The 16,854-nt window shown below is 41.0% G+C and overlaps 1 protein-coding gene across 3 annotated transcripts; it reads right to left on the bottom strand.

The window, feature by feature from the left end:
* Positions 1-1,578: 1,578 nt before the first annotated feature.
* tmem71 (transmembrane protein 71) lies at positions 1,579-16,386 on the bottom strand. 3 transcript variants are annotated; one of them, XR_003270315.1, is made up of 13 exons: positions 16,173-16,386; positions 13,107-13,175; positions 11,859-11,917; positions 11,368-11,410; positions 11,067-11,276; positions 8,907-9,169; positions 8,630-8,824; positions 8,328-8,394; positions 7,669-7,730; positions 6,656-6,705; positions 6,501-6,566; positions 1,757-1,937; positions 1,579-1,665 (listed from the first exon to the last, which is right to left on the bottom strand). XR_003270315.1 is itself a non-coding variant. In XM_026149340.1 (11 exons), exons 3-11 carry the CDS (start codon positions 11,887-11,889, stop codon positions 6,543-6,545), a joined length of 945 nt encoding a protein of 314 aa, XP_026005125.1. In that variant the 5' UTR covers positions 11,890-11,917; positions 13,107-13,175; positions 16,173-16,385; the 3' UTR covers positions 5,503-6,542. The 3 variants fall into 3 exon arrangements, 1 of the variants encoding a protein (XP_026005125.1); XR_003270314.1 differs by having other exon boundaries at positions 6,478-6,566; positions 16,173-16,385; XM_026149340.1 differs by lacking the exons at positions 1,579-1,665; positions 1,757-1,937 and having other exon boundaries at positions 5,503-6,566; positions 16,173-16,385.
* Between the last annotated feature and the right edge of the window lie 468 nt (positions 16,387-16,854).

Raw genomic sequence — 16,854 nt, 5'->3', positions numbered from 1 at the left:
CTACTGTAAACTCATATAATCTGTGGAGTATTAAGAGTACTCATAACTAACTGCATGTTGGTCTGGCTCAACAGGAGGCTGCACCAGATGCAGTACACCATCACCATCAACTGATAGAATATGAGGTTTATACAGGTCACTTATAACTTACAAGGGACCAAATGGCAATTAACAAACATATACCAATCACCTTACACTTCATTGTCATTATGCTCTCAAAGACAACCAAGACTGAGGGAAGGCAAAATCAGTAGGAAAATAACTTCACTACAAAATAATCCATTATGGTAAAGAGTTTATCAAATGAATGAGTAGCACTGCAAAGGTGACTGTGAAGAAAGGATGTATGCACATCATGTATTATTTTGAATTTACCTCTTATGTAGGCACTTGTGTCTTGCGGGGTTATTGACTCAAAGGATGTCCCCGCAGAGATGCCTTCAGCCACAGGGCGCCCACTGTTTTGGCTGAGGGCCAACTGCTCAGCCTCTGTGAGTGGTGGTGGTGGAGGACCCCCACCTGTTTTTCGGGCCTCCGCTTTTTTTCTGTTGGCTATAACGGGGTCACATTTGAGCATACAGAGTAAGCAAATATGTACTTGTAATGTGCTCAGATAATTTCAATAAGTGCTTACAGAAGGAAAATTAATGTAGCCTCTAACTGCAATTGATTTACATGGGACAAACAGACCAAGCACTATGGCTCATAATACAATTACACCTTACCTGTTTGGACTATATTTTTATATTTCATTTTTACTTGCTGCCAGGAACGTTTGGGGCCTGTTGGGTTGCACCTGCGCTCACATCACGTCACAAAATAAAATGTATAAAATAAAATAACGTGTTAAATGGGTGGAAATCCCTAGATCAATGTTTAAATTAACACTCACGCATTGACTCTGTCGGCTATGTTTTGCCATGCATGCTCCCTTTCTTTTGCAGCTGTGGCTGTGTTACTTTTTTCCGCGGAATTTGCATGTTATCGGCATATGCTGCCATCAGAATTTCGGCCTCAAGCGCTGTAAAATACATTGACCGCGCCTTCTTTCCCTCCGTCTCCATGGTGACTCGCTTAATCTGTGCTCCACTGATCAGGGCTTTATGTATCCTCGTCCGCGCGCTTCACTTGGGGTTAAAGCAACTCCGCGTTGACTGAACTAATTGTTATCAGCCTTTCTGAAACCGAATATTCCGAGTTGGACAGTTCGGGGTTACTCAACCCTGCGTATCGTTTTTCACTCTGAGTTTTCTAAACCGGCTTCCTGAAACAGGGCCCAGGTTTTGGTTTTCTTAACTAGTTTAAACTTGTACTGAATTCAGCACAATATTATTAGTTTTTTTTTAATACATTTTGGTCCCATTGAGAGCCAAAAAAGATAAAGCACAAAGTTTTGACTATATTAACACTACCTTCACCTTAAGGTAGCAGCTTGTTTGATTAGGATTTCAGGCTCGATGCATGGTGAAGGTCCAGCCAGTGATACTGAAGAAATTTGAGTTCATTCACCATCGATGTAATCTTTTTTTTTTTTTATTAACAAAAACAAAAATCATTAACAAAAACTAAAAAGCCTGAATCACTTTCAGAAGCTGCCAATGGGACCATCACATGATCCCCAAGTTTTGCATGTTTTGCTGAGAAGCTGCAGCTTATGGCCACTTCCTGTTGGAGCCGTTAAAAAGAAAAGAAAAGGTTAGACTGATTTAAGTTAACTTGAGAACCCACGAAAGTTCTCAAATTGATTTAAACTCACACATCAGCCAAATCTAAACGGACAGCATGGATGGGCACGAGTAGATTTGATGAGATCTGTAAAGTTGGAACTTCTGAAATCTGTGGAAGATGATGGATTCCTGCTTGTGGGTTTTATTTCCTGGGCTGTTTCTCTGACAGTTCTCAGGTATTCGGGCTTTGCTTGCAGCTTCAGGTTCAGTCTAAACACATTAAAGCACACAACGGTCAAGACTCAACACTTGCAACTCTTTATGTGCAAAAGGAATCACCCGAGTGACTAGTTTCAGCTGTTGAACAGGTGTTAACTGACTACTCACACCTGACAGCTGACATTTTATGAAACTGAAATCCATGACCATCAATTTAAATCCATTTAAAACAAAATACAGATACAGTTTGTCTTTGTAATATAGTTTAATGGATCATAAACATTCACCTTAGCCGAGACTAAATATAGCTGACAAAATCCCAAATACTGTAAAAGTTCATTCTCAAAGCACAGCGCCATCAACAGGCCAAAGGCTGATTTGCAGACTGAAACACAGCGATCCACACTGTAAGAAATAAGGATTACTTCATCCTTTAAACAGTCATTTCAGAGGCTGATTTCACACTGATTCACATGTATACATTCAGAATTTGTTCCTTTGCTTGAAGTTCAAATTAAATTTGCGTCTTGTTTAAGGTGAAATTTTACAGTTTAACTTCCAGAGACTCAAAGTACGATAAAATACAATAAAAAAAAAGATACAATAAGTGCTGTTACAAGCAAGAATTCCACATGTGAAAATAAGTGCAGTCTATAGAAATTACAAAACTATTTACATTAACAGTAACAGTAACTCCATATTTAGTAGTTCCTCCACACAGAATGTAAAATTTGTCTTTAAATCTATTAAAATTATTTTCCTCCTCAGGATTTTTCTGTCTTTTACTCTAAATTTTATATTTAGAAGAACACCATTAAAAACTTGATCCACTTTGAACTTTGTTTATTTAAAGCTGCACTGACTGATATTTGGCCAACAGGGGGCAGACCCAGAGAAACCATCTCTGGAGTTGCATTTTTAGCTCTGTTTTGGTCTCCTCCACCACCTGGAAAATATAGATTTTTGACCATAAAGCCAAAACTAGGATTTAGAAGAAGCTAAAAAAAAAAAAAAACTTCACACAGCTGGAAGTTACAACATTAAAAGCAAAACCTTTAACATTACAAAGATTTCATTGATCATTTGATTCATGATCTGTTCTTATACAAAAAGTATTAAGCACAGCTTTAAATTCAAAGTTGAGCAGAGCAGTATTAAAAACATCAGTACAACACATTGATTGCTGTTCATTGATTACATGTGGTAATACATCACCTGTAATGTTATCTTTAAACAAATTTGGCACTTGGATTAATTAACAATAATTCCTGATTTATGAAGACAGGGAGAGAGTTAACCACAAAGATTCAGTCACACCAGAGCTGAACACCTTGAAACTTTGGCTCCCTTAGTTGTGCTGGTAGTAATTAGCGATGAACGTTAAGTGCGTGATTAGCTAAAATGGCTAATTAGCTAAAGTTAATAAGCTATGGTAGAATAGCTTATTAACTTTATAAACATTACAACTGTCTTTTCTCGAAACTAGCTAGTTTGTCTGTATCTAGTTATAGTTTTATTTACCTTTATCAATTATATAATGTAAATTGTAAAAGAGTGCTGTTAGCTTTAGCATTTCCTGGCTGATAGGAATACTAGCTGTTAGCTAAACGTCTTTTAGGATTCACCGCAGTTATGATGTTAACGTCCCACCAAGTCGAAAATAACGGTTGTAAACGTTATTTCAGGCATCTAAAAAACCTTGAGATTTTGTTGAAAAGTGAAACATGAAAAGATACTAACTAAAAATTTGATGCCAACTTTGCTTTTACTCTTTATCCAGATTTTAGACAAAAGTAAAACAACGTGGGCATTTTGGGGGCTGTTTTTGTTGGGGTTTCTGTGCCTCATCTGGTGTGACCGTTTTAACCCTTCATGCTACAGCTGCGATGCCGCGTTCACGTCACATGAGAGGAACGTTGTCAGTGGAAAAGATTCCAGTCTTTATGGCTTGTTAGCATTAGTGAAAAATTCACAGCCGGAGTCTTATTATAGCATTCTAGGTGTAGATCTACACCTTAAATTGGTGTTTAACTACTTTAACCAACAGACTAGATAATAGTCTGATCTCGATAGTTTTCAGGATTAGGTCTCAGTTTTCCAGTTATAACTAAAACCCAGATGTTCACGTACACGTTAGAATCACATTTCTGTTAATTAATGCAGCTCCCATGTGACCTAACCCAGCATGATGAGGTTTTTTGTTTTCTTTTTTTATCCTAAAGGCTTCAAATGATCTGAACATGAAGAGTTAAACATTTCTCTGCTCCGCTAGTCAGTTTCCACAAACTTTATCACTCAAACATTTCAGCTTCACACCAGAGGAGCTGATCTGTGCTGCCGGAGGACCCAAAGCAGAGATCATCTCCTCCTTCTTCACTCTTGGCGTAGTTTGAGGCCCAAACATGATTCAATTTTTAAAAACTTTATAAGACAAAACATCTCGTAAAGCGCTACAGTACTTGGTTTTCTTACAAAGCTTCTACAGCGAGTATTTTGACTTTAAGAGATCTCTCCCAAATCCACAAACGTTCTCCCAGCTTATTGAGTTTCTTCCATTTTCTGGAATTATTGCTCCTTATAAAGGCAAATTTGCTTTTAAAAATAAGAGCTTTATATGTGTTTGTGTAACCAGGTCATAAATAACATATTTGAACCTTCGACCTGTACGGATTACGTTTGTACCACATTAAAGTCTCCCAAGAATCAGACAAAAACAAACGGAGTGAAAGAAACCACTCAAAGGCAGAATGTTTGAACTTGATCTGCTTTTCTTACCTTTTTGTCTCTATTCAACATATCTGTCAGTGCGTTTCAACAGCATCTCAGGGTTCCCTTTATTATTATCACCATGTGAGCACTGCTGGCTGATTGAAGGCACCTAACAGCTGAAGAGTTTTACCACAAAATGCTGCAGAGAATAACTATCTGAAAATAGCTCTTTAACATTAAATATACACAATTTTCAAGCGTTTACTGCAAATTAAATGTGAGAATTTTCCTTCTGTAACAACCTCACATGGTTTCTAGTGGCCAAGAGATGAGCAAATGCATAATGGACACTACTGTTACCTATTTTCTTTAAAACTGGGAAATAACCCAGATAAAATATATTTGGCCTGGATTCAGGCTAGATCCATCTTAAGTTCTGGACCGGATCCGTGCAACGGACCTGAGCTGGTGTCTTTTAGCACAATGGCCGAATACCGGTATGGATGCATTTTAATGATGTAAGCCAGATCCTGGAAATGAGCCTCTATGCTATGAGGTGGTTCTTGTCCAAGGAAGGTTTGGAAGGCAGCAGATTCAAAGTGCTTCAGGAGGATTCAGGAGTTCTTGTGGAGGTCTGAGCAGGCATCCAAGCACCTTATTGGTTTATAAAAAGCCCAGAAGCCTCAATATTGTTCTCGACATTCTTCATCCAGCTAAAGAAGTTCTAAACCCGGGGTGGGGATCTCCAGGCATCACGGGCCGGAATCCTGCAGGATTTAGATGTGTCCTTGATCCAACACAGCTGATGTAATTGGCTAAATGACCTCCTCAACATGTCTTGAAGTTCTCCAGAGGCCTGCTAATGAACTAATCATTTGATTCAGGTTTGTTGACCCAGGGTGAGATCTGAAACCTGCAGGACACCGGCCCTTGAGGCCTGGAGTTGGACACCCCTGCTCAAAACAGTCCTGAGAAGATTCTTAAAGTAGATGATTGTTAGCTGTTTGAAAGTCCGGTGGAGAATTGAGAGGACCTTCTGGAGGTCTGTTTGCTTTAACGGCCTCTGCTGGTTTCATAAACTCCCATTTAACTGACTGTGATCAATCAGGATGATTTACTGAACACTATGGCCCCGCCCACTGACCTGTCATCAATCGATGTCAGCAAATTAAACCTGATTTTATAGATGTAAGAAAGTATTTTGTACCAGTAAAATTACCAGGAATTCAGGAATCCAGCTTTCACAATAAAATCTGAGCTGAACTTTAATGTGAAAATACTGTGTTTGTGGGTATTTTATTTTGTAGTAAAACTCTTCGTTCTGTTTATTCTGGAGGGAAAAATGGCACTTTTATAGCCTCCAGGGGATTTTTGTGCATTTGGTTTTTATAAAAAGTCACAGCTCTTATTTTTATTTATTTTTTGCCCTTTAACCCTGAAAATGTTTTGCAGACATTAAACGTCTGACGTTTGGTCACTTTGGAACGCTCAAAAAAGCCAAGATCAACTACAAACCAAAGAAAGAAGACACTCCTAAAATACATCGGCTACATTTTGAGTTGATATGAATGTTTTTAGCTTTCTAAGCTGCTAAACTACTAACATGTGCCACTGAGCTCCAACACTTTAATAACAACTTTTTTCAGCTAGAAGACATTTCATGGCTTAAATCTGACTAAAAGCACGAAGCAGCCTCCTGCTCTGCGTGTACATTTCAACGTAAAGATGACACATTTTTAAAAATGTGAATACAAAAACCTCTTTTAAGGAGTGATTTTTGTTTTAAAAGGAGAAATGTTTGCTCTAAAATGTTTTCTGGAGCTCAGATTATTTTGTGCACCTCACATGCAAACATAAAGTGAAATAAAAGTCAGAATCTAACGTTTCTGATGAGTCCCGTCCGACCTTTTCGCCTTCTCCTCCTTCAGGTTCTCCAGACGCGTTTCCTCACTCGTTTCTCGACGTGATGTCCTGAAACCGAATCAGTGGCAGCTGTTAAAACTCGTTTGTCTCCTCTGCAGCTCAAATGTGAGAAACCAAGTTTCTGATTTCAGACTCACCTCCGTCTTCGCCCTCCTCCACTCGCCCAGCGGGCCCGACTTTGTCAGGACTGAAAGAAACGAGAGCAGTGACGTGTTAAAATCACCAAAACAAAATCAGATTCGTGCTCTGCTGGCAGATTAAAAGCAGTCAGGAGCTGCAGAGCAAAACTGCACCAGATTTACTTTTATTAGTTCATATTATAATCAACAGGATTCATTGGGTTTATTACAGGACAATGGTGTTTTCAAGACCCCAAAAGTAATAAATGTAACCCAAACTGTAATGATTTACCATAAGCTGGTGTTTATAACCGCTAGTATTAATATTGCTAACAAACTGCATTCATCTCTCTGGATTTTAAACAAGTTGCAGTCGTTTCGGCTTTTTTTGGAAGACAAACTGATCATTTTATGTAATAAAAAAAAAAATACAGTTGTAGAGAAATGTAGTCGTCTGTCCTTTGCTTCAGTCTGTGGTTTTGATTTTAAACACTTAAAGCTGGTATTTGCGAAACGAACGAAGGTCTGAAGCTGAAATTACCAGCTTGTCATAAACAAGTTAAATGTGAATATTTGAAGACTTTAAGAGTCTTTATAACCAGTTTAAGTTAAAAGGCCAAACTGGGCCAAACTGGTATCACTCGTGCTCCAACAGCAGTGGTTGAAACAAATAGTGAGCTGCAGGTGACTGCAGTTTTAAAGCAGCATTTAAAAAACAACTTTCTCATTAATTACAAAAAACAGCCCAAGCAGGGAGCTGGAAGTACAGTGGAAACATCCAAGTAAAGTAATGACTCTCCCTGCCAGCAGGGGGAGACAAACGTCTTATTTCTGTTTAAAGGCAGCCTGTAGTGATGAAGAGCGGCTCCATTCACACCAGTGTGATTGTAAAACAGGGATTTGCACTGAGGGCCAAATAAACTTCTGCAAACTGAATAATTCACGGGTCACAGCTGGACCTCTGACTGAGTTTCTGTTACCCGAAGACAAAAGATCTTTAATCACTGAACAGAAATGTCTTTGATACTCACGCATACATGTTGTGATCATCATGAAGACGGTCGACGTGACAGTCGCGCTCCACCACAGACACCTGCAAAACAACGGTCTTTGAACACATCGGCACTTCCACACAGAAAGATCACGCCGTTTCTGTAGACGGGACAAAACATGGAGGCAGCTTCAGGTCTGAAACATGAAGCCCGTGCTTGAGGCGTCTTAGAGCGTATTCTTTTTAAAGGCCACCAGGGGGCGACACTTACTTAGAAAACTGGGAAAGCATCTCTGTGACGATGTTATAGGCTCAGTCACTAGTTTAAAAAGATGCATCTTATTTTGACACTTTTATTTTCAGAGTGAGTAAGGACGTAAAATGGGATGTTCTCATTGGTTGATGAGTGTGCAGTTTCTCAGTGAGACCCGCCCCTCACTCAGAAATAAGAGAAACAAACACGTTTTTAACTTTCATACACTTTTTAGAGCCCTTAATAAATAAATTGTGTTTCTGCCTCTATGATGCATTTAGCTGCTGCAGCTTTCTAAACTAAACTGAGCGGACAGATGAGGCATTTTCAGATCCTCGATCGGCTTCAGGAAGATTTTCTGGGAGACTTAAAGAGATTTTCTTGGTTCATGCTGATCAAACAATCAAAGTGCTCTGAAAAAACGAAATTAGGAACTGAGGTCTCACCCCGAGTACAGAGCTGTGAAGATGAAGACGGTGAAGACGAGAAGGAGGAGGGCCTTCATCGTGAACCCTGAAACAGAAAGAAGAATAACTCGGGTTAGGCGAACAGAGGTCGAGCTTTGTGGTGGAGATCGTGGGTGTTAGTTTTGTGTCTTTGGTGGTTTCTGCAGATAAAAATCATCAAATGTTTTTCATTCAGCATTAAAGTCGAGTGAGATGAATGAAAACGTAGAGATTCAGACTGGATCTGAGCAGGCTGCTACGAGTCTCTGCAGGCCTCTGACGTCAGAGACCCTGCGGCTCACCTGTGGGCTCAGGTGACGCCTGACAGCAGCAGGTGTTGGTGTAGAAAGGTGAAGGAGGCGGGACTTCGGAGAGGCTGCCCAGCGACTGGGTGAAACGCTCCTTTGACTGACAGATCTCAGAGCAAATCTCCTCGTGGATCAGGAGATTTGGAGGCGGGGCTTCTTTGTCGGGAGGAGTCGGGACCTCAGTGGAGTCTGAAAGAAAAAACAAAATCATTGTTCATTGTTGTCCATGTTAATTTGAGCGTACTCGCCCTTTAAGCAGTCGGTTACCCACCGTACATGAAGGCGCGGCTCTCCTCCAGCTCAGTGCTGTTGAGCGGCGACCAGGACTCGTCCAGACAGGCCGGACCATCAGGGCTGCTCCTGGACCAGTCCAGGTCATGGTCCTGGTCAACTTCCTGCTTCTGGTTCCAGTTGTTCACTGTCCCGAAAACACCTCTGAAGACTTTCTCATCGAGCCACGACTGGCAGCTCCCCGTCACATCGCTCAGCAGGCGAACCAGCGAGCTGCGAGGTCGCCGCCTGCGCCGGAAAACCCTGAAGGAAAAATGAGTGTTCAGACACGTGTGTGGGTTTGAGGTCCTTTGGCATGTTCAGAGGTTTTTTGAACTTTGTTTTTTGTCATTTTGAGGAATTTGTGTCTCTTTGCACAGAAAAGATGAACAAAATGAAATAAAACAACATCAAAGTGAAACAAAGAAATCCAGAAAGAGCTAAAGAACGAGAGCCCCAACAAAAAACCTCAAACCCAACAAAGTGGGTTAAAGTGCAGAAAGTGACCAAAAGCAACTCGAGTGTGAAAACACTTCCTCAGAGAATGACCACAGCCTGACAAAAATAACCACAATGTGATTTGAAACAACAGGAAGTGACCAAATCTGAGCGCAGCGGCCCGCTCTGTCTGACTGCACACCAAGAAATAAACGTCAGGAACAACATTTAATCGAATTTTAAAGTAAAGTAAGACTTTTAGTTGTTATTAAAAGATGAACTCTGCAAACACATCAAGGCTTCACCTGTGAACACAGAGTTCATGTAACAGAACAAAGACGCTTTTCTCATGTTGATGGCAAAGTGTTCAATAACATGGGGTCTCCTAGCAACAGTGATCAATGACATCACACACCCTGGTCCCCGAGAGCAGCTGATGTCAGGTCTGAAGTATTTACAGCTTTCAAACCTACCCGACATGTGCCGAACGGCTCACTCTGATTGGCTGTTGGAGGTGACCTCACCGCTTTAAAGAGGTGTGTGTGTGTTTAACAGCTGTCATACATTTGTACGACCACGAGACGTTATGTTCCTGTTGCTGATGTAAAATAATCCCGAAGGGAGGAAAATGTTATGGAACGAAGGTTTTTCCAAACTTTGTTAAGCGTTTGGTGAATGTCACAAAGCGTTTGGCGTTCGGTTCTCTCAGCTCTGTAATTGCAGCTGATGTCATCGATCATTTTCTCCAAAAAAAACATGTAAAAAGACTTTTTCTCAGTCTTTGGTTAAAAAAAAAGCAATATTAAACTTCTTGTGATGCTGTAAAATGCAGTAAACGCAGGCTGTTGGCTGCATTTCTTGGTATAAACTCTCCTTTGGTTAATAAAATCAAACTAACTCTGAGGCAGAGTTTGAGGTAAACACAGTCCAGACTTTTACAATCCCAAAAAACTGTTGTGACTGTTCATCCATGTGTTTCAATGAAGTTTAACATCCAGGTGTTCACAAAAAAGAAGATTTACGAGTTCAGCCAAGTTCGAGATAGCAGGAAATGAGCTTGCTAGTTTGCATGTAAAGCCACAGCTCTGATTTCACTTTGGAGGTAAATAAAAACAGAAAACCAAACAACAGCGATGTTTGTAGCGTCCGTAAAGTTAGACGAATTGATCCACCATTTTGGCCGTGTGCCAGTTGTGGTAGCAGAGTCGGATCAGTGAATAAAACCTGGTCACACAGGCAGAGAAAGACTGGTCTGCAACCGTTTGGCAACCACGATTCATAAAGAAAAAATCCCCAACCGGTTGTGAGTGGTTGCTGGAGGTTAATGACAGTGGCTGGGAAAATGACTGGTAAAGCCCCAGTAACACAGACTGGTCAGTGACCACCTGGCAACCAACTGTTGTTAGGGAAAACGTGTATTCCCCTACTGGCTTCGGTTGCTAGCATCTTGCTGCGGTTGTAGTTTGAATGAAAGTGACCGACTGTAGTGTTGCATTGTCTGTAAATGCTCTCCAACTACGAGCTGAGCGTTGGCAAAACTTCAAGAAGTGTGACACAAACAGGAAATTGAGATAGTTCGCTTTCAAAATAAAAGTCACAACTTTTACTTGTGCATAAACGTGGAACGAGCGAGCTCACTGAAACGAAGTTTTTTCTGCATCCAGATCTCAGGTAAAAACAGTCTAAATAAATGGGAGCCTCCGGGTCTACCTGCCGCTCTCACCTGTGCAGGTTCTCCTTGTAGGAGACGCTGGTTTTGCAGGGCGTCAGTGACACGTTGCCCTCGTCGTCCCAGGAGAAGCTGTCCTCGGTCACGTCATAGTATCCGTTGGTGAGGAGGCGTGGTGAGCGGCGGCAGCAGCAGGGCTCGCTGCCGTGCACTGAGGTGTAGCAGATGTAGGAGGAGTCGGGAGAGAGCAGAGACACGTCGAGGCTGCAGGAGAGAGACCAGCAAAGGCTTTTCAAACTCCTCCTGCTGAGACTTCACACGTTCATCAGAAACAGGAAATAAACGATGCTTTTACCTCTGACAGTGACTGTTCCTCAACCTTCGCTTGACTGGAGAGCCTGAGCGGCAGAAAAGACCATCAGAGATACACACACACACACACACACACACACACACACACACACACACACACACACACACACACACACACACACACACACACACACACACACACACACAGTGGTTTCTAAATACAGACGACTTTTATCAGCATGAAGAGGCACAGAACATTCTTGGGTAAATCTGCTCAGAGGACTTGATGAAGATAAAAGCTGGGCAGGAATGTGACAGACGGGCAGCAAAGTGCTCCACAGAGCTCGTCTGAGGAGCTAACATCAGATCTGTGGAGCCGCTAAAAGCTTTAGTTTGGTTTCCGATCGTTTTTCACATCCATAACAGTTTGAACAGTTCGAATAGGCAAAAACAAAATTTGCTACAATGTCGTAATAAAGTCCCAGAATAAAAGTAAAGTGTTGGTGAACGTGGTCGGTGATGTCGGTGACGTACTTGTGACGGCGCCGGAGAAGAACAGAGCCATGTTTGTCTGCAGAGCGGCGTCCGAGGATCTGTGAAGCGCATGAGAAACCAAACAGCTGTCGGTGAGAAACAGGCAGATGTTGTTCTAACAAATCTTTTCAATGAAAGGCCAAAACCAGCAGAGAGAGCGCCTCTCCAACCTTCCTGACCTCAGACACGACTGGTCTCACACTGAACGCCGTCAGCTGACAGCTGCTCTTTCAGCGAGACACTCTTATTATTTTTATTGTGATTTAGTGAATTTATTCTGGTTTTTACTCTAAGGAGACACTTTGTGTTATTTAAGCTTTTTACATCACGTTTTATTGGATCTTATTAAAAACTATACTTATTTTAACATTTATCAGATTTTTTACTTTCTTTTTAAACTTCATATTATTACATTAACTTTCCCTTTTTTGTATTTATGCAAAACATATATATACTTACTTATTTTATGATATATGTTACAATATTATTCACTATTTACTTTTTTTTACTTTTATTGATTTAAAAAAATATAGGGATTTTATTTGTATTAAAATTTGAACATAATGAGCTCATTCACTTTATTAGATTTAACAGGAAACTGTTGTGATTCAGGGCTTTATAAATAAAACTGAATTGAATTATTGCACCTTTCTTCGTGTAATCTTTATTGAACTTCTATTTTACTGTATTTGTCTGAGCTACTCTGGCTTGTGTCTATTGTTTTTACAGGAATTTCCAAACTTTTGGGATAAAAAAAGCACATTTGATCTTTCCTCTGTCTCTATTTAAAGTTCCTGTTGTTGGGGTCTATTTTCAGCGGTGGATTAATCTGCACTCGGTGGTGTAGTGAGTATTTCTAGCAGCAGGATTTTGTGCGTGTGTGAGAGTCTGAGTAAACCACAGAGTGTGTGTTCATAAAGGAAGTTGTTGTTGTGTATCTGAGCTGGAGCTCACAGACATTTCTCAGACTTTTACACCCAGCTTTTATTAGTCGACTCATTTTTTGCTGGTTTGACTCCCAACGAGAAGAAAAATCTAGAAAATCCAAAAGAAATCTTGTTTTTCTTTCTGTGACTTCAGCTCTTTAAAAATCCTCCTTCCTGTCTGATCTGCTCCTCAGCAAAGCTTCACTCAGTTCAGCTGAATCTCTGCAGTCTGAGCACTCGAGGGATTAACTGGAGCTAATCTGAGCTCATCTAATCCAGACTGATCAGGATATTTATCACAGGCTCTGTTTTTGGGTCTTACCTTTAAAGTTGCTCTTTGTTCTCTGCTGCGCTTCTCTCACATCCTGCAGAGACGCAGCCTGAGAGCAGACTGTAGAAAGAAAAACAGACGCTGTGACTCTGAGCTCACGCTTCCTGTTAACCCTTCATCAGCTGACCGACACACACGCACACGTGCACACACACAAACAGGAAACGACTTTGTATAAACTATCGTCTCTGTACGAGAGACACAAACGTTAGACAAAGAGCCGGTGAGTGTGATGGTTTGTTAACAGGAAGCTCTGAGGGACGAAGGCTTCTGCACAAACTGAAGCACATCATCACATTTGGATCCCACATCGTGTTTCATGGATAACGAGCCTTCGTGGCAGGATGAGAAAAGAACACAACAAGAGGCCGAGGACGAAGGCCCGGGGGATCTGATGAAGAGGAGTCATCAGCAGGCTGAGTGATTTGAACACACAGACTGTTAGAGGGCAGTGAACAGAGGCGCTCTGTGTCACAGCGAATAGATGAGGAGGAGCCTGGGGCTCGCCTTTCTCTGCTCCTCCTCAAGATTCAAAAGAAAACCAGTCTGGCGTCCGGTTAACGTCCACTCAGCAGCGAGACTCAATGATGAAGGTTCAGCCCTCCAAAAACAAAACAAGAGAAGGAAGCGGCGTGAGCTCGGAGGGACGAAGAAACACTCCTCATCTGCTACACGTCAGCGCAAACATCCGAAAGATTTCTGAAGTTTTTAATCTTTTTTCTGTAAACCTGCAGATTATAATCTGAAGAGTTTATCACAGGGGTGTCAAACTCTTCTCAGTCCATGATGCTAGCAACCACATACAGCACAGCTGAGCACCTGTAAACCAATAAAAACAGGCCCCTCTGAACTGTTTAAACGGATTTAAAATGCGTCCGTCCATCCCTGAAACTGAGGAGGAAAAATATGTTTTTTAAAAATTTTACTCTGTTTTTTTCTGGGTTCGGTCAGTGTGATGTCACAAAGAGATTTTTCATCTGTGGCGCCTTCGTGGCGCTTTAAGCGGTGCACATTGAGTAAAACAATAACCTGATGCTGGTTCAGCCTCTGAAGGATTTTAAACGTTCCTCCTGCGCAGCTCTTGCACAGCTGCAAAGCTGCGAGTGGGCCGGGCTGCAGGCTCTGGTGGGCCTGCCGTGGGCCTCGGACTCTATGTTTATCCTCTGGACAGCAGCGTTTACATTTTATTATTTCTGCTGTTTACGACTTCCGCCTGAGAGGAACAAAAACAGTCAAATAAAAGATTTTTCCTGTTCTGGGAAAAAGTAAAAAGGACTTTTTCCCCATGAGGCTTCAGTACAAACTGAGATAAAGACAGACTGTTTATGTCAAACTACACGATCCGATCTGGAAATATCTGGGAATAATGATTTGTGTTACGATCGATCCCTCTGGGTTTGTGTCAGGAAGGACAAAACGCTGCCAGATCAAACATGCTGCTGTGGCGAGCCGCGTGAGTAAAGGAGCATCTTTGATTTTCACGTCGTCCTTCCTGCTCTGCTGAGTTTAGACGGAGAAAACAAACATGGATGCATGTTTGTTTAAACAGAACAAGTCGAAAAGAAATAATTATGTTTATTTCAGTTTATGTTGACTGAAAACAGCAGAGGAGGAGAGGTTTGGACTACAGTCTGAACTCATGCACCTCTGAACTCTTTCTGGGATTTCTGTGTGATCAGAAAACTGCCTGCTGGCAACTTTTCGCTGAAAACGCAGATGTTTATTGAACTGCTTTCATCGTTTTTTAAGAACCAGAGAGATTTTTAATGAAAGAACATTTGATGGTCGCAGCTTTTCAGATGTGACTGTTTCTTTTCTTCTTTTTCACTTTGGAGTTTCAACTGTTTTCAACCAGGACAGTTATGAGTACATTCACTAAAAAAGATGATTTGAATCTCTACATCTGACTTCTGTGAACGTTTTTCCTTCTTTTGTTTGTTTTGACGTCCTATTTTGTGTTTCTGATATTTTCCTGTCGCTGCAGCAGCAGGTTGGTCTCTCCTGTAAAAGTGCTTCTGATGCATCATTTAAAATAATAATATATAATATTTACTTCATGGTGATCTAATAAAAGTAAATATTAACATTAGAGGCAGGAATAACTCAGTAAGTAGAGTGGTGTCCCCATGATCGGAGGGCGGGGTTTCGATTCCCCTGAGGTACCCCTGAGCAAGTGCCCACTGCTTCACTAAGTGAGTGGGTTAAATGCAGAGAGGAATTTCCCCACGGGGATCAATAAAGTATACAAAAAAAGGCTTCGGCTGTTATGTGGATGTTCGTATAGCTTCCTGTTTCTGTACTGAGACTAAAGATAATCTAAATTATTTAATAATAACTGAATCCCCCCTCTGTGCCCCCTTTATGGATTCTTCCCATCCCGTGTTTCCCAGCATGCCTTGCAGCAGCAGGCTGGTCTGTGCTGGAGCTGCTGATGTTGGAGGAAAACGCGTCAAAAACGGAGGAAACCATTTTCCACCTTCAGACACTCAGACTTCTTCAATTTGCTGTTTCAGCTCTAAAATCACTTTTCATGTAAATCTGAGGATTTTTGTTTAGTTTCGTTAATAATGAGGAACAATAATGAGCTCGAGCTTCATTGTTGAGTATTTCTGTGTCATTTTCCTGTAACACACTAACTTTGAGCTGTTCGGTTATTATTTTTTCACGCTTTGCTGGTTTAAAATGATCCGAATTCTTCAGAATATCCTGTAAACACTTTGATCTCCGCGTTTTTCCCACGTGATGCACCTCTGGTCGTTCCTGAAATATCCCCACTATAAAATATCTGTGGTGTAATTTTACTCTGATACACATAATACTGAAACAACCCGGAATTACAGTTTTTATTATCGTGTAAATAAACAGAAATAATAAAAGAAGCTTTATAAACATAAACAAGTTTATTTTTATTTATTTTTCTTTTAGGATGAAGTTAAAGTTTGCATAAATATCCAGCCCGTTAAAAAACGGCTGTTTGAGTTTGTTTGTGTGTTTTAAGTTGGATCAGCAGCAGAAAAACAGACAAAGAGAAACTAACGGGACTGCAGCTCAACTCACCGATCACTTTTCCTCCTTTTTTTGTCCGGAAGTGCAGAAAAATCTTCTTCCGGACGCTGAACCTTTTTCGTTTTTCCTTTTCGTATTTTTTCTTCTAGACTTTCGCTTTGAAATCTTCACATTTCGTCTCCAGGAGGATAAAAACAAGTCTCCAGCTCGCAGCTGTCACTCTGCCTCGCCCACATGCAGGAAGCAGCCGCTGCTGTCAAATTAAAACACGTATGGTTTTCAAAGTAAAAGCACCAAGCGAGACAAAAATATTTAAACTACGCAAAACTGATAATTACTGAATAAAACATATATTCGTGCAGGTTTTTTTCTTTATGTCCACGCAGATCTCTGTGTAGAAGCCAGCTGCTTTAGCGTCTAACCTTTCAGACAACTTTCTTCTGATTGGCTACCCTCACAAAAACAGTCGGTGGGGCTTCTGTGTGCCTGACATGACCATACGAGGATTCTTCCCTCTCCCTGAAATTACGCAGGTCTACAAGTTAAAAAAAGGTTTGTGTGTTTGAGTTTGCAGTCTGAGCTTTGGGCTCATTATTTGACACCGGTCATGTTTGATAAAACATCCACAAACAGGAGATCCGGGACAGTGTGCAGTTGGTTTCTAATCTTCAGCCTCATTTAGAGACAAACACATGTGAAGAGATAATCGCAGAGTTTAGTTCAATATAAATAA

This window comes from Astatotilapia calliptera, chromosome 18, assembly GCF_900246225.1.
Source record: "Astatotilapia calliptera chromosome 18, fAstCal1.2, whole genome shotgun sequence".
NCBI lineage: Eukaryota > Metazoa > Chordata > Actinopteri > Cichliformes > Cichlidae > Astatotilapia > Astatotilapia calliptera.
Note: the sequence above shows the minus strand (reverse complement) of the source record. Positions and strands in the feature narration are given on the sequence as shown.

Coding starts and splice junctions, on each gene's coding strand:
- tmem71 (XM_026149340.1), bottom strand. CDS start 11,889: ATGGCTCTGTTCTTCTCCGGCGCCGTCACAA. Junction 11,277..11,367: donor AGGAACAGTCACTGTCAGAG/GTAAAAGCATCG, acceptor TCTCTCCTGCAG/CCTCGACGTGTCTCTGCTCT. Junction 8,395..8,629: donor GGCGTCACCTGAGCCCACAG/GTGAGCCGCAGG, acceptor TTTCTGTTTCAG/GGTTCACGATGAAGGCCCTC.